Source organism: Hylobates moloch, unplaced genomic scaffold (assembly GCF_009828535.3).
Source record: "Hylobates moloch isolate HMO894 unplaced genomic scaffold, HMol_V3 SCAFFOLD_7, whole genome shotgun sequence".
NCBI classification, from domain to species: domain Eukaryota; kingdom Metazoa; phylum Chordata; class Mammalia; order Primates; family Hylobatidae; genus Hylobates; species Hylobates moloch.
In genome coordinates this window covers 64134774-64159093 of record NW_026652282.1, presented here as the reverse complement: position 1 = coordinate 64159093, position 24320 = coordinate 64134774, and the positions used below count along the sequence as shown (strand labels likewise).

The 24320-nt window shown below is 38.5% G+C and overlaps 1 protein-coding gene across 1 annotated transcript in view; it reads right to left on the bottom strand.

Moving 5' to 3' along the window:
• The window catches only part of ATP7A (ATPase copper transporting alpha), a 119729-nt gene that overhangs the window by 62434 nt on the left and 32975 nt on the right, over positions 1-24320 (bottom strand). Inside the window, exon 2 of the mRNA XM_032756216.2 lies at positions 11681-11821. Within this exon, the coding sequence (XP_032612107.1) occupies positions 11681-11800 (120 nt within the window). The 5' untranslated portion in view covers positions 11801-11821. The remainder of the gene's footprint in view (positions 1-11680; positions 11822-24320) is intronic.

Sequence of the window (24320 nt, the reverse complement as noted above, 5' to 3'; positions counted from 1 at the left end):
AAAGGATTCTGTTATTTTATAGACGTGGAGACTGAAGTCAGAAAAGTGACAGGATTAATCAATTATCCTGAATTTCTAATATGTTTGATTCACCACCCATAATATATTTTTGAATCAACTAAAAATTATTTATAATACACAAAAAGATCCTCACTTATAATACATACAGTCTCAATACAAATTCCATTATGGTTTGCTGAAAAATATAATGTGTTTACATTAATAGGGTAACACTCTATTTGAGGCTTCAATATCGAATATTGAAAATTAAAATATCATAAGAGGAAGCCATCAAGCTCCATGAACATTTATCCTATTTGAGTAACCTAAATAAAGGTTACCACTTTAAAACTATTATATCAGATTATAAACTAGAAAAAGACAATTCTTAGAAACTAAATAATAGTCCAAAATCAATCTAAAAATTCAAAAATCAAATATTTTAAGATGAAAAAGATGCAGACATTCTGTTAGTTTTTATTACATTGTAGCATTGTTTTTCATGAACTAAACTATCTTTAAACTGAGTACTTTGTCAGAATTCTCATTTCTAATATATTCTCATTCTCTCTCTCTCTCTCTTTCTCGCTCTTTCTCTCTCTCTTTTTAAAAGACAGGGTCTTGCTATGTTGCCCAAGCTGTTCTCAAACTCCTGGTCTCAAGCAGTCCTCCCACCTTGGCCTCCCAAAGTACTGGGATTACAGCATGAACTACTATGCCTGGCCATTTCTAATGTATTTTCACTTTGCTTCAAACATTATACAACAAATGTATGATTGTTCGCTATAAAAATTTAAACACAAAAATATACAAAAGAAATAGTGAAAGTCCCTCTTTACACCATTCCTTCACTGCTAAATTTTTTATCTTGGATTTGACCTTCCTTTGATCCTCAGAATAGAGTTCAACTAAATCAGAAACCTAATCCTCTTTGAAGCTGATTCTACATTTTCATGGATAAATGATTATTACCTACTAATTTATAACAATAAAAATGCCTATGTTACTCTAATATAGTATTGGTGACAGAGAACCAGTTTGAAAAACAGAATATTCAATGCACTATCATTTGCCATAGAAAAAGCTAAGAAGCCAAAAAGAGTCCCATATAGAAAGAAAAATATTAGATGGGGCTCTATATATTGATGTGGAACAATATCTAAGATATATTTGCTAATCTAAAAAAAAGGAAGGTGCAGAATGATGTGCATAGTATGCTTCCATTTTTAGAAAAAGTGGACACACACACATCAAGTATATATACTTATGTACATGTAAATAGTTTTGGCTGGGCACAGTGGTTCATGCCTGTAAGCCCAGCACTTTGGAAGGCTGAGGCAGGCGGATCACCTGAGTTCAGGAGTTCGAGACCAGCCTGGCCAACGTGGCAAAACCCGTCTCTACTAAAAGTACAAAAATTAGCCAGGCATGGTGGCAGGCACCTGTAATCCCAGCTACTCAGGAGGCTGAGGCAGGAGAATCACTTGAACCCGGGTGACGGAGGTTGCAGTGAGCCGAGATCGCACCACTGCACTCCAGGCCTGGGCGACAAGAGCGAGACTCCATCTCAAAAAATAATAATAAAAAAGTTTTATATTAATAGTCTTTCTGGAAGGATACATATACATAGGACAACTGGTTTTCCTTGGGAGAGGAATTTTACTCTGTGTATGTGGTACTTTTTCAATAATAAAAACACCAATTAATTGTAAGGGGAGTAAGGAATGTATTTATTGATCCAAAGGAGGAATTTAGTAACTGCTAGCATTGATGTGGTCATTTTTATTTTATTTTATTTATTTATCTTTTGAGTTGGAGTCTCGCTCTGTCCCCCAGGCTGGAGTGCAGTGGCATGATCTCGGCTCACTGCAACCTCCACCTCCAGGGTTCAAGCGATTCTCCTGCCTTGGCCTCCTGAGTAGCTGGGATTACAGGCACGCGACACCATGCCCAACTAATTTTTGTATTTTAAGTAGAGACAGGGCTTCACCATGTTGGTCAGGCTGGACTCGAACTCCTGACCTCGTGCTCTGTGATGTGATCATTTTTCTAAAGGATAGTCTATATTAAGAGAATGGACTATAGGCTTTATCTAATTAAAGAGGAAAAGCACTCAAAAAGTTAGCGTTGTAAGTTTCAGGGATAAACTAATTTGTTAATAAGGCATTAACCTTTGGAATAATTCAGTACTTATATCTAATTAAATTTGTTTTATATTTCCACTTTCAAAAAGGCCAAGCAACCCCAGAGAAAGATCTTCACATTATCTGCCTATTTTACTTTTCCTTTGAACAGACCACCGGGGCGATTAAATTAAGCTTCAGGTTAATCCCTTTAAAGTCTACAGTCTTAACACTGGCAAGACAAACAAGAAGATTACATTTATTTACTGTATAACTTAGGACACAATTCCCAAAATGTATTTAAATTCTAAAGTTGCAAAGGCAAATAGTCACATTCTATTTATTCCAAAATTAGAGATTTCCTGACTATTCACTCTCTTTGAATTCTGTTAATTAAAGCTCTAATCTGTTCTGCTGTTGCATTTTCCAATAAAACAACTTTACTCAATTTAATATCACAATTATATTACTTCATTCCAAACACTACCAAGAGCTCCTTGACTTAGTTGAAACACTCTTCTCCCCAAATCTGGTTTCTAAATTAACTGCACCTGAGGCTTAATTATAATCCTAGAAGTTATGATTCAGAAATATTATTTTTTGTGTACATTTCTTTTTTAACTTTTATTTTAAGTTCAGGGGTACATGTGCAGGTTTGTGATATAGGTAAACTTGTGTCATAGGGATTTGTTGTACAGATTATTCTGTCACCCAGGTATTAAGCCTAGTTCCCATTAATTATTTGCAGAAATTTTAAGCTTTAACATTCTTTAAAAAGTAATCAATATTTATGTATGATCATGTTGAACTACATTCTGACTATAAATCATGTTTGGGCAAAGACAGCTTTCTATATGATGTCTAGAAAGAGGTGAATTCACACTTTGTGGTGTCTGAAACTTAAACAATTTGAAGGGCCTTCTTTAAAAAAAGAATACAAAACCATAAACAACAAAATTTTGTACAAAAGAAAATATTCCGAGCGCATAACAAAAATCATAAGTTATATGGCCGGGTGCAGTGGCTCACACCTGTAATCCCAGCACTTTGGAAGGCAGAAAGGGGCGGATCATCTGAGGTCAGGAGTTTGAGACTAGCCTGGCCAACATGGTGAAACCCTGTCTCTACTAAAAATACAAAAATTAGCCAGGCATGGTGCCGCGTGCCTGTAATGCCAGCTACTCGGGAGGCTGAGACAGGAGAACCGCTTGAACCCAGGAGGCGAAGGTTGCAGTGAGCCGAGATCGCACCATCGCATTCCAGTACAGACGACAGAGCAAGATTCCGTCTCAAAATAAAAAAAGAAAGTTTAAATCACAAGTTATAAAGTTTTCAAGCTAACAAATATCATAAAAATCCATAGCAATAACATTTTTATTAATAATGCCTGATATACCTCTCTGATACTTTCTTTTCCTATGTTTTTGGCTGTATATTCTTTAGTGCTTCATTTGACAACTTTATAAAATCACTTGCATATAAAGAAAATAAAAATACTTCAGTCTTTTCTCTAGATAAAAATTTTTTAAATTAATGATAGTTTAGAAAAGTTCCTTTCAACATAACAACTAGGCATTGATAAATTTTTAAAGCTACTGTCAAATTTGTGAAAACTGTTGAGTTTCTTTCATATATGAGCTGTAAGATTTCAGGGCATTTCAAATTTACTTGTAAAGTGACTAATCTTACATATTCTTTGAACTGGTAACATTCAATTACCAGTTTTACACTGAGCCCCACACCTTCAAGTCATGATGCTTAGTGAGCTGGCCCCATGAGTAGTAGGGGTGTTCCAAGAAGCCATCCCTATATCAGAATTCCTAGCAAAAACTCTACTATACACAGAAGTGACAAAGAACCACCTATAGCCAAATAGCCTACTAACCCCAAACTAAACATATCCCCAACTCAACCTCCCCTTAGTCACATCCCCAAAAAACTCATGGCCACTCCAATATCACACGAACACAAAGGGGAGGTCTAACAGAAGAGTCATCGAAGTAGAAATGGACAATGGCCTTGAAGGGTTGTGGTTAAATTTTTTTAAATTTTTCAAATTGTACAAAAACACATGACCATGTAAACACATTGCTGATACTCCTTCCAGAGTCTTAGAAGAAGGTCAATGCAAATGAGGAGCTCTGAAACTTAAGCTTCATTAACTTCACAGAAAATCTGTCTCTGGCCCCAGAAGACTTCACACTTAGTAAAATATTTTTTTAAAAAAGAATAAAGGTTACTAACATAAGAGCTTTTGACTGAAAGAGGAGAAGCAGAGCTGAAAAAGGCAGAACAAGTGTGTTTTCTTTTATTTTTAGCAATCAAATTATGAATGTGCCCTGGAAAGTAGTCTTGAGTATCTGTCACTGGGATTTGTATAAATCACTGTTGACAACACAAAGTGCTTTCACATTATATTGCTGCTATTCTTCATTTTCAATGTAATCAAAATTCAATTGCATTTGTTTGACCTTAAACAGACCTTATTAAGCAGTGGTGAACTTTGGGAAGATGCAGTGGAAATAGCCATCTTATAGATGAGTGTGATGCAAACAGGCTGTTTTGGGAAGCAAGAATGTATTTGCAAATATCAAAGCAGAATCTAGCTTTATAGTTATACATGGATATGTTGGCAGAGACAAATATTCACCTACAATAGTTTGCTAGACAGAGAGTTGAGGGTTTTGGAAAATACTTTAGCTGTCAGTGGACAATAAGTACCTAAGTCATTTGGCAAAAAATTACATGAACTAGTTTCCAAATGGTTAAAACAGCTTTACTGCAATTAGCACAGACACTACTATATAATTAGTAAGGTTCAGCTTCTGTTCTGGCCCTCAACACCAGCCCCACCTTAGATCAAGTGGAGGAGGTTTAATTAGTTTCATCTGAGGATAAATCAAATGCATGTGTCATACTTATTACTCACTGAAATTAAGCAACTCATTTTTACAGTGTTAGCATTGAGGTTGCAGAGCTACTTTTGCTATTCTCTTTCCTAATCAACAAACTGCAAAATATGCCTAACTTTTGCATAGATATGATTGGGGAAAATATTTTTATATAAATTTCCATATTTTGAAGATAAATACATAAAATAATTACCTGTCATCTCTCAGCTTTTCCAACTTGGCTCTTTCCCCAAAGATCATTAAAGGCAACCATATCCCTGTTAGGGGATGTTGCCGGGAAGAAGCAATGTGGGAGCCTCTAAGACTGGAGTTATGCCAAGGTAGATGGTGAATACAAGAAAAAAAAATCTACCTTTGGAGCATGTGAAAATGGAAAGTTCATATCTAAATAGTCACATGGATGTCAACAGTACAGAAAACTTAGGAGAAGGAATATGTACTATGTAAATAAAACTTTTCTAGCCACAGCTATCAACACAGTCTTAGCTAATCATTGTGTAGAGTCAACAAACGAGAAATACTGCTTTTTCCCTCATACAAATAGTAATATGGATCCAAAGTTTACTCTCTGGCCAAGATGACTATCAAACTTGGACATGGAAAAAATCACCTACAGTTTCAGATTAAGAAGAGAAGAATTGTCCACATATTAGCACCACACTTCATAGGACTCTTGAATTAAGGAAATGTATCAGACTTCATAGAGAGTAATGATGGGCTAATTAGCCAATTTTGGGTAATAAAAACAAGGCAAACCGAAACCAATCTACTCAAGATCTTATGATAAATCAGAATTTTAGGTAAGAATACTGCAGAGATAAAGTATAAATTCTGTATTTCACTAAAGAGCCAAAACCATTTTGAAACCTCTGAAAAATAAACGGTAAAAATTAATGTTTAGATCAAGAATAGTTAAAAAGTAGAGCTCTCACAAGTATCTGATCTGGAGACACAAAATATTCTAGTTCCAATGTAATCACTCACACCCTTAAAAATATGATGAGCTTCTGATAATTAGAAAGAATCCATCATGTCCCTAATTTTGAATTTTGTGCTAAATCTGATGTCCAGTTGGACAAAGCTTTCATTATAATATTAACATCTGCTCCTGGTAGTATGTCAAAAAATGTATTGCATGTGGATCTCAACTAGTCATAGGAAAACCATTCTGGTATTGATGCAAGCTGATCAAATTCCAAAGTGGCATTAACTTCCCGCCATTACTGTAATGAACATTGCATAAAAGCAAAATTACAGAGAACCTCCAGCAAATAGAATTACCACCAATATAAAGTTGTTTTAATGATAAAATAACATTAAAATGATAAGTATATTACACAAATGAGAATACAACTCAGCTAAAATGACACATCCATTGCTGACTCATTAAGGCCTGGCAGTAAAAATAAACATGTTTAAGAGTAAGCAATTCAGGCTGGACGTGGTGGCTCATGCCTGTAATCCCAATACTGTGGGAGGCTGAGGCGGGCGGATCACCTGAGGTCAGGAGTTCCAGGCCAGCCTGGCCAACATGGTGAAACCCTGTTTCTACTAAAAGTACAAAAAATTACCCAGGAATGGTGACGTGCACCTGTAGTCCCAGCTACTTGGGAGGCTGAGGCATGAGAATTGCTTGAACCCAGGAGCCAGAGGTTGCAGTGAGCTGAGATGGCACCACTGCACTCCAGCCTGGGCGACAGAGTGAGATTCCATCTTTAAAAAAAAAAAAAAAAGTAAGCATAATATTTAAGCAAAGCTTCTGTATGTTATTGTTAATACAGTAGGAATTCTCAAGCTTTTGGCATGAGATATTGTTAATTCTTTGGATCCTGAGATACAAGTTGGAGAGAAATGAGAAAAAAATACGTTCAAAAACAAACTAAATAAAGCATGGGAAAGAGTACTGAAATTATATACACTACAATCAGTGCTGAGAATTGCGAAGAGTGACAAGGGAAAGGGGCGGGCAGGGGTGGTGGCAGGGGGCTGCCAAAAGGCTTAGAAATGGCAACTGGTATGGAGATATACTAGGAAGTTCCAATCCACTAGTCAGAGACATCTACCTTAACAGAATACAATAGGCAGGAAGGCCTGGACCAACTCTTAGAATCATCAGCAAAACACGTTATAAAATTCAACTGATGAGAATGGCATGCAAATAAATAGCAAGGATTTTCCTAGGTGATGGGTATAGGGTAGATTCTTGTACTATTAATAGTTTCTCCATCTTTGTGTATGTTTGACATTTTTAATGAAAAGTAAGTCTTCTTTGACCAAGTGAGGCTTATCCTGGGAATGCATGGCTGGTTCAACATTTGAAAATCAATCAGAGTAATTCACCATCTTAACAGACTAAAGGAGAAAAACCATATGATCATCTCTATATGCAGAAAAAGCACTTGACAAAATTCAACATCCATTCATGATTTTAAAAAAACCCTCAGCAAACTAGTAATAGAAATAACTTAATTAACCTGATAAATAGTGTCTACAAAACTCTACAACTAACACAATGCTAATGGTAAATGACTGAATGTTTCCCCCAACCACCGTTCACTCTCACCACTCCTAATCAAAATTGTAATGAAGGTTTGATAATACAAGGGGAAAAAAAAGATATAGACTACAAAGGAAGAAATAAAACTATGTGGCCAGGCGCAGTGGCTCACACCTGCAATCCCAGCACTTTAAGAGGCCGAGGTGGACGGATTACTCAAGGCCAGGAGTTCAAGACCACCCTGGCCAACATGGCAAAACCCCAACTCTACTAAAAATACAAAAATTAGCCAGGTGTGGTGGCATGTGCCTGTAATCCCAGCTACTTGGGTGACTGAGGCATAAGAATTGCTTGAACCCAGGAGGTGGAGGTTGCAGTGAGCCAACATTGTGCCACTGTACTCCAGCCTGGGTCACAGAGTGAGACTATCTTAAAAAAAAAACTATTTATATACCTTGATGACATAATTACATAGAAAATCCCAATAAATGTACAAAAAAGCTAATAGGTTTGATAAGTCAGTTTAGCTAGGTTCCAGGATACAAAGTCAACATACAAAAACCTCATAATGAACAACTGAAATTAAATTTAAAATTTAAAAACAGTACCATTTATAACAGCATTCAAAAACATAAAGTACTTAAATATAAATCTAACAAAATATGTATAGAAACTGCATGCTGAAAACTATTGATTCCTGATAAAAGAAATCAAAGAATACCAACATAAATAGACATATACTATGTGCATGGATTGGAAAACTCAATATTGGTAAGATGTTACTTCTGTCCAAATGGATCTGTAGAATCAACACAGTCTCAATGAAAATCCCAGCAGATATTTTTGTAAAAACTTATAAACTGATTCTAAAATTTATATGGAAAGTAAAAGGGCCTAGACTAACCAAAACAATTTTGAAAAAGAAGAAAGAGTTAAGGAATCACAGTATCTGATTTTAATACTTATTATAAAGCTACAATAACCAAAACTGTGTGGTATTGGCCAAAGGACAGACATACAGATCAATGGAACAGAATAGCGCAGAAAGAAATAAACCAATAAATATATGGCCAATTGATTTTCAACAAAGGTTCAAAGGCAATTCAATGGAGAGAGAATAGACTTTTTAACAAATGATGCTGGGAAAAATGGACATACATATCCGAAAAAAATTAACTTCAACCGGTATCTAACAATGTATACAAGTTAGTTCAAAATGGATCATAGACCTAAACGTAAAACCTAAAATTATAAAGTCTTTAGAAAAAGACACATAGGAGAACAATCTTTGTGACCTTGAGTTAGGCCATGATTTCTTACATATACTAAAGCATAAGGCATAAAAGGAAAAAAAGTGGATAAACTGGTATTCATCAAAAATGAAAACTTCTACTCTGAAAAAGACACTATTTATTTATTTATTTATTTATTTATTTATTTATTTATTTAATCTCTGCTCACTGCAAGCTCCACCTCCCGGGTTCACGCCATTCTCCTGCCTCAACCTCTCCAGTAGCTGGGACTACAGGCGCCCACCACCACACCTGGCTAATTTTTTGTATTTTTAGTGGAGACGGGGTTTCACTGTATTAGCCAGGATGGTCTCTATCTCCTGACCTCCTGATCCACCTGCCTCGGCCTCCCAAAGTGCTGAGATTACAGGTGTGAGCCACCACGCCTGGCCAAGACACTTTTTAAGAGACTGAAAAGACAAGCCACAGACTGGAAAAATGTATTTGTAAAACACATATCTGACAGAAGACTTATATTCAGAACATATAATCAAAATTCAATAACAACAAAACAAAAAATCCAATTAAAAATTTGGCCAAAGGGTTTAACACACATTTCACCAAAGAAGGTATACAAATGCCTAATAAGGACAAGAAAAGATGCTCAATATCATTAGCCATTAAGGAAATGAGAATTAGTGATGTAATATTACACACCCTTTAGAATGCCTATAATTTAAAAGACTGACACTACAAATTGTTGGAGGGAATGTGGAGAAAATGGAACACTTTCAAAGTGGAACACAAACACTGCTGGTGGGAAGATAAAATGGTATTTCCACTGTGATAAATCATTTGGCAGTGTATCACTTACCAATGAGGACACCACGTATGGGCTCTGTCACAACTATTCAACTCTGTTGTAGTGAAAAAAGGGCTGTACACAATACATAAATGAATGAGTGTGGCTGTGTTCTAATAAAATTTTATATTACTAAAACTTTACTTACAGACACAAAAATTTGAATTTCATGTGCTTTTCATAAGTTCCTAAATTTTTTTAAATTTTTTTCAACGGTGTAAAAATGTAAAAGCCATTCTTAGCTTATGAGCCATATGAAAGCAGTTGGCAAACTGGGTTTGGACTGCAGATCATCATTTTCCAATCCCTGCCATACATGCATGAAGTTTCTTATGATAACCACAGGTACTTCATGCAGTATTCAGAAGGCTTTTTTATAACCTGAACTACATCTTTAACCACAGTATATCTAGAATGCTGTTGATGCTCAAGTAATGTTAAACAATAATAGAGTCTTCAACTTAAAGCCCTAGAGTCTGAAAAACAAACAAACAAACAAAAAACCAACAATAGAGTCTTCCTTAGGCATATCATACAAGGTGTACTAGTAATTTTGGCTGGGCATGGTGGCTCACACCTGTAATCCCCGCACTCTGGGAGGCCCAGGTGGGAGGATCACTTGAGTCCAGGAGTTTGAGATCAACCTGGGCAACATAGTGAGACCCCCATCGCTACAAAAAATAAATTAAAAAATTAGCTGGCATGCGGCCGGGCGCAGTGGCTCATGCCTGTAATCCCAACAATTTGGAAGGCTGAGGTGGGCAGATCACCTGAGGTCAGGAGTTCAAGACCAGCCTGACCAACATGGAGAAACCCCGTCTCTACTAAAAATACAAAATTAGCTGGGAGTGGTGGCGGCATGCCTGTAATCCCAGCTACTCGGAAGGCTAAGGCAGGAGAATTGCTTGAACCCGGGAGGCGGAGGTTGTGGTGAGCTGAGATCACGCCATTGCACTCCAGCCTGGGCAGCAAGAGCAAAACTCCATCTTAAAAAACATTAGCTAGCATGGTGGTGCACGCCTGTGGTCCTAGGTACTTGGGAGGCCGAGATGGGAGGATTGCTTGAGCCTGGGAAATCTAGGCTGCAGTGAGCTGTGATAAGACTCGTCATTTGGTCATTTTTTAGTCAGGTTATTTTGTGGCCGTTAAGTTCTTTATATAGTCTGGATATTAACCCCTTGATAAATGCATAGTTTGTAAATATTTTCTCCCATTCTGTAGATTGTCTCTTTACTTTGTTAATTGTTTCCAATGACGAGTTAATGGGTGCAGCACACCAACATGGCACATGTATACATATGTAACAAACCTGCACGTTGTGCACATGTACCCTAAAACTTAAAATATAATAATAATAATTTTTTTTTAAATGACCAAAAGACTTTAATAGAGATTTCTCAAAAGAAGACATACAAATACCCAACAAGCACATGAAAAAACACTCAACATCAGAACAAGTACCTAGCAAGCAATTCTCCTGCCTCAGCCTTCCGAGTAGCTGGGTGACAGAGCAAGACCCTGTCTGAAAAAAAATTAAAAATAAAAACCAAAGTATACTAGTAATTCTCTAGACATTTTCCCTTCAAGTTTTAATTGCAAAATAATCACCATGTTATAAAAGAAAAACCCCAACCCATCCCCTGAAAACATACATTTTAGTTCAGCATGAGATTCAGAGTAATAAACAGTATATAAATACTCATATACTTATAAAATATAAATCTATAAATATACAACCACAATATCAAGATTCCATGTTCAGATGTTCTTAAATTGAAAATATATCTTACATGGTGGGATTACAGGTGTGAGCCACTGCGCCTGGCCAGGTATTTCTTTATAGCAATGCAAGAGCAGCCTAACACAATTAGTGTTTTTTCTTTATGAGAGGAATTAATGGGTCAAAGAAAACTTATTTAGCTTCAAGATAAGAAGTACGATAGTTCTTATTGCCAAATGTGTCAGTGTGTCTGCTTCTATCTCAGTGTTAGAAGTAATTTATAGTAGAATTCTCTTCAATGGCATTTGACTTCAGTTTCCAAAGAGTAACTTACCTTAATGTGATGCACACCATTCACTTTTCCAATCTGCTGCTCAATGGTCCACACACAGGAATTGCAAGTCATACCCTCAACAGAAATGGTAACAGAATTCACACCCATACTTGGATCCATTTTGATTTCCTCATTACATTCCTGTTAGAAACAATAAACTCATTAATTTCAGCCATGCAAATAATCTTTCCTCAACTTTTCCCCCACCTCCCCAATTAAAAATATGCTATATTTTATATATGCTCAAGTGTCATGTTTAAAAAATTAAAATGTGCTAGTAATAAAATATGGTAAGCATTCTTCTTGCTTAGAAAAAAAATTCTCATCACCTTAGATGAAGTAAAGGAAAGTTGTTTCTATGGATATGCTAACTAAAAATAAAAATTTCAATACTTTAATAGAAGTAACTAGCTTTCATAGAGTGCTTTCCTGATTACTAATGTTTCCTATACATAATCTCATTTAACATTTGTAAGTACAAATTAAGAACTAACCAAAAATGCCCCAAATCCTTACAACAGCCAACAAGGTCCCACATGATTTCCCATGCCTGTCCCCCTCAAATTTACCTGGCCTCCTCTTCTACCACTCACCAAACCCTTCTCTGTGCCAGTCATACTGGCCTCCTGGCTGTTACTCATGCAAGGATGACTCTTACTTCAAGGCCTTCGTTTTAGCTATTCTCTTGCTTTGGGACTTTCTTCTTCCAGATAACTGCTTGGCTAACTTCTTTGTCTCCAAGTCTTTGTTCAAATCTAACCTTAATGAGGACTATGCTGACCTCCCTATTTAAAACTGCAACCTACATCCCTTCCACACAAACATACTCTGATTCCCCTTACCTCTGCTTTTTCTTTTGTTTTCATATACCACCTTCTAACATACTCCATAATTTGCTGATGTATACTGTTTATTGCTTATTGTCTGCCTTCCTGTGGTGGTTTTAAAATATGCCCACAAATTCTTTGCTACTCCTTCCTTCAAGAGGGGGAATTTAATCCTTTCCCTTCGGTGTGGCCTGAACTTAATGACTTGTTTCTTGCTTTTTGTTGTTGTTGTTTTGTTTTTTGTTTTGTTTTGTTTTTTTGAGACTCATTCTGTCTCGCAGGCTGGAGTGCTGTGACACGATCTCAGCTCACTGCAACTTCTGCCTCCCGGGTTGAAGTGATTCTCCTGCATCAGCCTTCCCAGTAGCTGAGATTACAGGCACATGCCACCACACCCGGCTAATTTTTTGTATTTTAAGTAGAGACAAGGTTTCACCATGTTGACTAGGCTGGTCTCGAACACCTGACCTCAAGTGATCCACCCGCCTTGCCCTCCCAAAGTGCTGGGATTACAGGCGTGAGCCACCACACCTGGCCTAATGACTTGTTTCTAATGAATAGACTAAGGTAGAAGCGACGAGGTGTGACTTCCAAGACTAGGTCATAAAAAACATTGCAAGAGGAGAAAAAAGCATTGTGTTTTCCTTGTTGTCCTCTCTCCTGAATCATGGAATCTGGGGGAAGCCACCTACCAGGTATGAAGACATACAAGCAGCCTTATGGAGAGGTTCACATGGCGAGGAACTGAGGCCTCATGTCAAAAACCAGCAAAGACCTAAGGCCTCCCACCAATAGCCAGGTAAGTGAACCACCTTGGAAACTGCTCCTTCAGACCCAAGTTAAGCCTTTAAACTGCTGCAGCCCCAGACACCATATTGACTACAACTTCATGAGACACCCTGAGCCAGAACCACCCATCTAAGCTGCTCCCAAATTATTGAGTCATAGGAAATGTGACATAATAAATGTTTGTTGCTTTAAGCCACTAAATTTTGGGGTTATTTGTTACACTGCAATAATTAAGTAATACACTTCCCACTAGAATAAAAACTCCATGAAAATAGGACTCTGTTTTTTCACTGATATTAGGCTGAACCACATGAAATCATCATAGTCAAACACTGGCAATTTCATATAAATCAATCTAATATATCCCATGGAAACAGTGGTTCCTCTGGTGAGGGGAAATGAGTGGTTAGGGAATAAGGGTGGGAAAAAGAATTTTCAGTGTATAACCTTTTGTACCTTTTACTTCAAATGGTATAAAAAGTATTACAACATCATTTTAGTTTTGGTAAGCTCAGAGAAACTTAAACAGAAAATGCTGAACCATGCCCGCTGCTACTAACAAAGCAAGATGATTAATGGACTCTTGTAAGTTCTCCAACTAATTTCTGTGGAGCTTTGAACAATTAGACCACCCTGTCTATGGTATTGTGTTATGGAAGACTGAACTAAGACATATGCATTCTTTTTTAAATTGGGATATAATTCACATGCTATAAAATTCAGCCTTTTAACCTACAGAATGGGAGAACAAATTTTGCAATCTACCCATCTGACAAAGGTCTAATATCCAGAATCTACAAGGAACTTAAACAATTTATAAGAAAAAAACAACCCCACCAAAAAGTGGGCAAAGGATATGAACAGACATTTCTCAAAAGAAGACATTTATGCGGCCAACAAACATATGAAAAAAAGCTCAACATCACAGATCATCAGAGAAATGCAAATCAAAACCACAATGAGATACCATCTCATGCCAGTCAGAATGGCAATTATTAAAAAGTCAGGAAACAACAGATGCTGGTGAGGCTGTGGGGAAATAGGAACGCTTTTACACTGTTGGTGGGAATGTGAATTAGTTCAACTATTGTGGAAGACAGTATGGCGATTCCTCGAGGATCCAGAACCAGAAATACCATTTGACCCAGCAACCCCATTACTGGGTATATACCCAGAGGAATATAAATCATTCTACTATAAAGACACATGCACACATATGTTTATTGCAGCACTATTTACAATAACAAAGACTTGGAACCAACCCAAATGCCCATCAATGACAGACTGGATAAAGAAAATGTGGTACATGTACACCATGGAATACTATGCAGCCATACAAAGGAATGAGATCATGTCCTTTGCAGGGATATGAATGAAGCTGGAAACCATCATCCTCAGCAGACTCACACAGGAACAAAGAACCAAATGCTGCATGTTCTTGCTCATAAGTGGGAGTTGCACAACGAGAACACATGGCCACAGGGAGGGGAACATCACACACTGGGGCCTGTTGGGGGGTGAGGGGTGAGGGGAGGAAACTTAAAGGACGGGTCAATAGATGCAGCAAACCATCATAGCACACATGTACCTATGTAACAAACCTGCACGTTCTGCACATCTATCCTGGCTTTTTTAAAGAAGAAATGAAAAAAATTCAGCCTTTTAAGGTATCCAGTTCAGTACGTTTTAGTACATTCACAAGGATGTGCAACCATAATGACTATGTAGTTGCAAAACATTTTCATTACTCCAAAAAGAAATCCCATGCCCATTAGCAACACTCCCCATTCCTCTCTACTCACAGCCCCTGGCAAACACTAATTTTATTTCCTATCTCTATGGATTTGCCTATATGGTCATTTCATATAAATTGATTCATTCAATATGTGTCCTTGTGTGTCTGGATTCTTTCACTTAGCATAATGTTTTCAAGGTACATTGATGTGTAAAATGTATCGGTATTCTATTCTTTTCACTTTCTTGATGGTGTCCATTGAATCACAAAAGCTTTTAATTTGTGAAGTCCAATTTATCTTTTTTCTTTTGTGTTTTTTGTGTCATATCTAAGAAACCATTGCCACATTCAAACTTACGAACATTTACTGCTATGTTTTCTTCTAAGAGTTTTTGTAGTTTTGGCTCTTATATTTAGGTCTTTAATCAATTCTGAGTTAATTGTTGTACATGGTGTATGGTAAGGATCCAACATACGTTGTTTTACATGAGGATGTCCTGTTTTCCCAACACCAGTTTTAAAACATTCTTGAGATGTAGTTCACATATTATATAATTCACGCATTTAAAGTGTGGAATTCAATAGTTGTTAGCATATTCACAGACATGTGCAACCATCACCACAGGCAATTTCAGAACATTTTCATCACCTAAAAACAACAACAACAACAACAAAACATACCCCTTACCTATCAGTCATCACCTCCTAAGCCTTCTGTCCTAGGCAACCACTAATCTACTTTGTTTGTATAGATTTTCCTCTTCTGGACATTTCAGATGAATGGAATCATGTAATATGTGGTCTTTTGTGACTGACTTCTTTCATGTAGCATGTTTTCAGTGTTCATCCATGTTACAGCACATATCAGAACATCATTCCCTTTTATGGCTGAATAATATTCCACTGCATAGATATACCATATTTTATCTATTTGTCAGTTGATGAACACTTGGGTTGTTTCCATCTTTTGGCTATTATGAATAATGCTGCTATAAACATTCATGTACAAACTTTTGTGTTTTCATTTCTCTTTGGTAATACCTAAGAGTAGACTTGCTGGGTCATATAATAACTCTATGTTTAATTGTTTGAGGATCTGCCAGACTGTTTTCCAAAGTGACTGTACCATTTATACTCCCATCAGCAGTATATGAGGGCCCCAATTGTTCCACCTCCAATACCTATTATCTTTTTTATTCTACCCATCCTAGCAGGTGTGAAGTGGTATCTCATTGTGGTTTTGATTCACATTTCTCTGATTACTAATAATGTCAAGCATCTTTTCATGTGCTTATTGGGTATTTGTATATCTTTGAAGAAATGTCTATTCAAGCACTCTACCCAATTTTTAATAAGGTTGTTTTGTTGTTGTTGTTGAGTTGTAAGAGTTCTTTATATTCTTGGATATTAATCCCTTATCAGATATATGACTTTCAACTACTTTCTCCTATCCAGTTGGTTGTCTTTCATTCTTTTTTTTTTAAATAAAATTTGCTTTTAATAAAAATTTATTTTGTACATTTTTAAAATCACAATTTTCAGGACATGTAAGAAAAATATTTTTCCTAATACTGAAATAAGCATATCTTTGGTATAGAAATCACACCCTATGTGTGATCTTTTAACTTAAAAAAAAAAAAAGTCCAGTGCTTTTACATTGTTGGTGGGAGTGTAAATTAGTTCAACCATTGTGGAAGACAGTGTGGTGATTCCTCAAGGATCTAGAACTAGAAATACCATTTGACCCAGCAATCCCATTACAGGATATATACCCAAAGGATTATAAATCATTCTACTATAAAGACACATGCACATGTATGTTTACTGTGGCACTATTCACAATAGCAAAGACTTGGAACCAACCTAAATGTCCATCAATAACAGACTGGATAAAGAAAATGTGGCATATATACACCATGGAATACCATGCAGCCATAAAAAAGGATGAGTTCATGTCCTTTGCAGGGACATGGATGAAGCTGGAAACAATAATTCTCAGCAAACTATCACATGAACAGAAAACCAAACACTGCATGTTCTCACTTGTAAGTGGGATTTGAACAATGAGAACACATGCACATAGGGAGGGAAGCATCACACACTGGGCCCTGTCAGGGGGTGGGGATTAGGCAAGGGATAACATTAGGAGAAATACCTAATGTAGGTGATAGGTTGATGGATGCAGCAAACCACCATGGCACGTGTATACCTATGTAACAAAACTGCACGTTCTGTACATGTACCCCAGAACTTAAAGTACAAAAAAAGAGTCCAGAACTAGACCTAATATGCTAAACAAAACTATTATTTGGCCATCCATCTGCAGCCTTTCAATGCACCATTGTGGAGCTTCAGAATATCATTCTGTACACATCACCATATCTACAAAGAATTAAGATGTCATATCAAATATCCAGAAGTTATATATGGTACAGAATTAGTTGGCTTAATCATTCACACATAATACAAACTACCAAAAAGCGACATAAGATACAGAACAAACAAAATTGGACATTGTCACTAAGGTCAAATAATATAAAAACAATCATGTTATTTAAATTTGACGTACTGGAAGCAAAGTAACTTAGTTAGAATTATGTAAATAACTTGTAAAGCTCCAAAATTCATAGTACAGAGCCATAAATCTGATAAGGCACTTTAAAGACAGCAATCAAACATATAAAAATACCAAAAACAAAAAATACTAAGTGTAAAAGCAGTAACCATAGAAATAAATAGGAAAAAAAATTCGTTCTTTCTAGACAGTCTTTCATTTTCTGAAATAAAGACTTCTTAGCTGGGTGCGGTGGCTCATGCCTGTAATCCCAACACTTTGGGAGGCCGAGGCGGGTGGATCACTTGAGGTCAGGAGTTCGAGGCCAGCCTGGTCAATATGGTGAAACCTTGTCTCTACTAAAAATACAAAAAATTAGCCGGGTATGGTGGCACACGCCTGTAATCCCAGCTACTGGGGAGGCTGAGGCAGGAGAATCACTTGAACCCAGGAGGCGGAGATTGCAGTGAGCCAAGATCGCACCACTGCACTCCAGCCTGGGAGACAGAATGAGACCCTGTCTCAAAAAAGACTTTTTAAAATAATCATAGGAGGACAAAAGTATTTATCACATTTTTAAAAGCTATCATCAAAGTTAAAATCTCTGTGAAAAAGATAACATTTTCCTTCAAGTCAACAAAGTCCTGATTCATACATTTTTTAGAGAAACAACTAGAGTCTTCCTGCTAAATACAGGAAGAAAAAATAGCTTTGTATTATGTTAGTCAACTCTTCTTTTCAATAAACATTTAGTGAATGCTATGCGACACTGTTTTAGGTGCTGGGGATATCGAAGTAAGTAAGACAATCATTTGCTCTACAGAACTTAGCCTAATGGAGCTGGAACTACCATTGGCAACCTTAAAGTTACCTCCCTTGGTTCATAAGATGAAGCTCAACTTCTAACTCTGCCATGCTCGGCATCTTACTGCACAACAAATAATGGTCCACTTAGTTTGCTACTGGTAGCACTGTGGCACAATTAATATTAACTATCTACTGATAAAATTAAATTTTGTAAAGGATTTTATGAAAGTTTGAAGGGCAGAAAGTATAAGAATAAACAAGTACTGATCAACATCAAAAATAGAATCAGTATTCTGCTTTTACAAAGGTCAAGAAAACCAAGAAAAATTTCAGTCTGAAGATATAGAGAACTGCTAGATATTATCCTATATATGTGGCACATGTGAAATGATCATATATGAGGAAGTATGAATTATTACACAGTCACTATCAAAGAGCTAAGTATGCCAAATCAATGGTCAGATTTCCAGGAATCACAGCGTTCTTTCAAGAGGTCCCGTCATGTTTTAAGGAAACGTGCATTTTCCGTACATTTGACGGCAAGCTCTTCCACTTGAGCTGATACTGTAGATATGGCTTCAAGAGGTTTGGGTGATGAAAATGCTGTGTCTCCGATCTGCAGCCCCACTTCCTCCAGCAGGTCTACTGTTCGGCTGCTGCTCCTGCTCAAAACGGGCCGGCCTAAACTCACAGCAATTCCCAGGGAAGATGCTGAAGAGGGGTCTGAAAATGAGGGAGAAGAGAGAGGAAGCAGGGCTGTGAAGAAACTCGTAACACCTCAGGGTCAGCCACAGGGAAGGGCTGGTGTTAACAGTGGAGGGTGCCCAGGTTCTTGGCGTCTTAAACAAAGAATTGGACAAAACGCACAAACAAAGCAAGGAAGGAATGAAGGGATTTGTTGAAAACGAAAGTACACTCCACAGTATGGGAGCGGGCCTGAGCACAGGGGCTCAAAAGGCCCTCTTATAGAGTTTTTGTGAGTTTAAATACCCTCTACTTGGAGTACACCCTATGTAAAAGGAGAGGATGAAGTAAAGTTACAAAATCATTTACTTGGCCTATGCTCTATGAGAGGATATTTCCTGTCATAGCTGAAGTGTGAATCAGCCTTATGTTCCTGCCTCCAGACCCTATTTTCCAGCCTCACTGGGACGGCAGAATCCGACCAGAGCAGCCAAACCATCTTTCAACTGCTTGTACCCAAATCCTCCATTCTCTTGATAGTGTCCTTTTGTGTACAAGTTTTCAAGTCTGAAGAAGTCCAATTTTACTATTCAGGACTCTCACAAGGTTCACACATTGCATTTGGTTTTATGTCTCTTTTGTCTCATTTAATCTAGAATCGCTCCTTCCATATCTCTTTTCCCTCATGAAGTGACTTTTTGAAGGTCAGTTGTCTTAACATCCATTGTATCTTCTTTTTAAAATATAAACTCTTTTTTGATAATCAGGGGGATGATAGTTGGAATTATATCTCTTAATACCTACATAAGGTCAGTTACTGCAAGAGAACAAAAGCCCAGAAAGGACAGGAAAGGCAAGTTTGGGAGCAAAGGACAAATAGGATGAGTTCAGGTGGCGAGTCCAGGATGGAGTACTTAAGGCAAGCATGAAGGTATTAGGGGCCCAGGAGGAGTCAGTGGGAAGCAGTACAAGGGTATAAAAACGGAAGTAGAAGAATGTCTAAAACAAACAGATCCTATCAAAATTTTATCTAAGGATAGTCCTGAGCCTAAAAAAGGAAACTCTTCCTTATTCTCCTTATAGCTTTGGCTGTCTACCTCCAGAACACAGAACTCAGATGTGCTCCTGTATCTTATGGGTCAAATGGGGCTTTTGAGGGCTAATCTCGCAAGATTACCAAAGTTGACTAAATCGTTTTATGGGAAAACATCAAATTCAACAAACAGAATTGGCAACAAACTTTTAGAATACAATACCTTTGGTAGGTGAAGGCTAGTTTACCTGTTTAGGAATGTAAGACTGAAATACAGTTTTATCATGGGGTATGTCCCAGACCAAAGCACTGGACTAACTCTCAGGCTTACTGAGGAACTGAGAGACATCAGTCAGGCAGAAAGGCACTGGATAATTCACCCAGGAAGTAAGTATTGAGGAGTCCACAATGTGTGAGCACAAACAAAAATTATATTAATTAAGCCACTTTTCCCACTACATCTTAATTTAAGTCACATCAACTCTGAATACATATTTCTTTCTGCTTTCGTAATTCACCTGCATTGTTTTTTTCAAAACTCTACTTAAATTGGACTTTACACATGAAACCTCGGAGGAATTCCATCTCACTCTCACTACTTTATTACATATACACACAACTCTAATTGACTTTGTTATATATGTTATGTCCCATCTTTTTCATTTTAAATGTCTTAAAGGTAGGTACAAAATCAGGAATATCTTTTGTAACATCCCATTGCATTTAGCAAAATGACTCAGAAAACAGAGTAAGATCATAAATAGTTTCATATGGTATGGAAAAAAAAATGTAGGATTCTGGGAAACGACAGTATCAAAGAGACAAATTTGGCATCCAGCTGTTAGTGATGAGTGACTCTGAGAACAAAAGCATCCAACAACACTGAGGGAAATAACTTCAAGTTATTAATATATTTTGAGCCATTCCCTAAGTAGAGATGGTAATCACCATCAGTAATATCATTTTCTAAGAGGAAGAACAATATTATTGAGAGGTGACAGCGTGCTGGCAGTCCTCACAGCCCTCGCTCGCTCTTGGCGCCTCCTCTGCCTGGGCTCCCACTTTGGCGCGCTTGAGGAGCCCTTCAGCCCACTGCTGCACTGTGGGAGCCCCTTTCTGGGCTGGCCAAGGCTGGAGCCGGCTCCCTCAGCTTGCAGGGAGGTATGGAGGGAGAGGCGCGAGTGGGAACCGGGGCTGGCCACAGCGCTTGTGGGCCAGCTGGAGTTCCGGGTGGGCGTGGGCTTGGCAGGCCCCGCACTCGGAGCAGCCGGCCGGCCCTGCCTGCCCAGGTCAATGAAGGGCTTAGCACCTGGGGACAGCAGCTGCGGAGGGTGTACTGGGTCCCCCAGCAGTGCCAGCTCACCGGCGCTATGCTCGATTTCTCACAGGGCCTTAGCTGCCTTCCCGCGGGGCAGGGCTCCGGACCTGCAGCCTGCCATGCCTGAGCCTCCCACTCCCTCCGTGGGCTCCTGTGCGACCGAGCCTCCCTGATGAGCGCTGCCCCCTGCTCCACGGCGCCCAGTCCCATTGACCACCCAAGGGCTGAGGAGTGCGGGCGCACGGTGCGGGACTGGCAGGCAGCTCCACCTGCAGCCCCAGTGTGGGATCCACTGGGTGAAGCCAGCTGGGCTCCTGAGTCTAGTGGGGCCTTGGAGAACCTTTATGTCTAGCTCAGGGATTGTAAATACACCAATCGGCACTCTGTATCTAGCTCAAGGTTTGTAAACACACCAATCAGCACCCTGTGTCTGGCTCAGGGTTTGTGAATGCACCAGTGGACACTATATCTAGCTACTCTGGTGGGGACTTGGAGAACCTTTGTGTGGACACTCTGTATCTAGCTAATCTGGTGGGGATGTGGAGAACCTTTGTGTCTAGCTCAGGGATTGTAAACACACCAATCAGCGCCCTGTCAAAACAGACCACTCGGCTCTACCAATCAGCAGGATGTGGGTGGGGCCAGATAAGAGAATAAAAAAGCAGGCTGCCCGAGCCAGCAGTGGCAACCCACTCGGGTCCCCTTCCACACTGTGGAAGCTTTGTTCTTTTGCTCTTTGCAATAAATCCTGCTGCTACTCACTCTTTGGGTCCACACTGCCTTTATGAGCTGTAACACTCACCGCAAAGGTCTGCAGCTTCACTCCTGAAGCCAGTGAGACCACGAACCCACTGGGAGGAACGAACAACTCCAGACGCATCGCCTTAAGAGCAGTAACACTCACTGCGAAGGTCCGCAGTTTCACTCCTGAGCCAGCGAGACCACGAACCCCACCAGAAGGAAGAAACTCCTAACACATCCGAACATCAGAAGGAACAAACTCCAGACACGCTGCCTTTAAGAACTGTAACACTCACCGCGAGGGTCCACGGCTTCATTCTTGAAGTCAGTGAGACCAAGAACCCACCAATTCCGGACACATTATGACTAGATGATCATCTCTGGTTTGGAAACAGAAACTACAGAAATTGAGTACAAAACATGGCACATATGAAGTCTGATTGTTCAAAACCACTTCTTAAAGCTAGTCACAGAAGCGCAAACATCATTCTAAAATTCCCCTAAAATAATCAGCACTTATAATTTGGGAAAGGCTCCTGTATTCTCAGTAATCATGCAGTAAGATTTAATTCTTTTTGGGGGTTTTGTTTTGTTTTGCTGTTGTTTTTGTTTTTGTTTCTTGAGACAGAGTCTTGCTCTGTCGCCCAGGCTGGAGTGCAGTGGAGCAGTCTCAGCTCACTGCAACCTCCACCTCCCAGGTTCAAGTGATTCTCCTGCCTCAGCCTCCTGAGTAGCTGGGACTAAAAGCAATGCCACCAGGACCGGGTAATTTTTGTATTTTTAGTAGAGATGGGGTTTCACCATGTTGGCCAGGCTGATCTCGAACTCCTGACCTCAAGTGGTCCACCCGCCTCAGCCTCCCAAAGTGCTGGGATTACAGGCATGAGCCACCACGCCCAGCCTTAATCCTTTTTTGGATACAATTCTATCTGCACAATTTGTGATCCTTGTGGTAATCAAGGAAATTCAAATTAAAACCACAATGAATATAATGCACCTCCATCAGGTAGATAAAAATCTCAAAATCTGACAATACCAAGTGTTGGTGAGTATATGGAGAAACAGGATCTCTCTTGTTCCGTTGGTTAGAGTATAAATTAGTACAATTATGGAAACTGCTTCATGATAGCTGGTAGAGTTGAAAATATGCATATATTAAAACTCAACATTTTCTCTCCTAAGCATAGTACCCTAGACAGAGTCTCACACATGTGCACAAGGAAACAAGAACAAAAATGCTCATTGCAACAATGTTGCTAATAGTTAAAACTCTGGAAATAATCTAGATGTCCATCAACAAGGAAATGACAAAATTGGTTGTGGTATATTTGTAATGAAACATAATATAGAAGTTAAAATGAATGAACTAGAATTGTGATTCTCACTGAGAGAAGGGGTGATGTCACCACCAATAGAACATTTCAAAATGTCTGGAGACACTTTTGGTTGTCACAACTCAGAGTGCAGCAAGGGAGTACTACTGGCATCTAGTGCATAGAGGCCATGGATACTGCCAATTATCCTGTAATGGACAAGAAAGCCCCTCACAACAAAGAATGATCTGGCCCCAAATGTCTATAGCACTGAGAATGAGAAAGCTTGAAGTAGAGCTACAAGTAGCAACAGGGATAAAGCCCATAAACATAGTTTAGAAAAAAAAGTTTCAGAAGAAAGTCAAATTGTCCCTGTTTGCAGGTGGCATGATCTTATATACAGAAAGCCCTAAAGAATCTACTAAAAAACAGAACTAAAAAATAAATTCAGTAAAGTCACAGGATACAAAATCAACTTATTAAAATCAGTAGTGTTTCTATATGCTAATAGCAAACCACCTGAAAAAAATTTTAAAAATTCCATTTACAATTGCTACATAAAAAAAAAAAAGATACTTAGGAATAAACTTAACTAAGGAGGTGAAAGATCTCTACACTAAAAGCTATAAAATACTGGCTGGGTGCGGTGGCTCACGCCTGTAATCCCAGCATTTTGGGAGGCTGAGGCGAGCAGATCACCTGAGGTCAGGAGTTTGAGACTAGCCTGGCCAACATGGAGAAACCCTATGTCTTCTAAAAATACAAAATTAGCTGGGCATGATGGTGCACACCTGTAATCCTAGCTACTTGGGAGGCTGAGGCAGGAGAATCACTTGAAC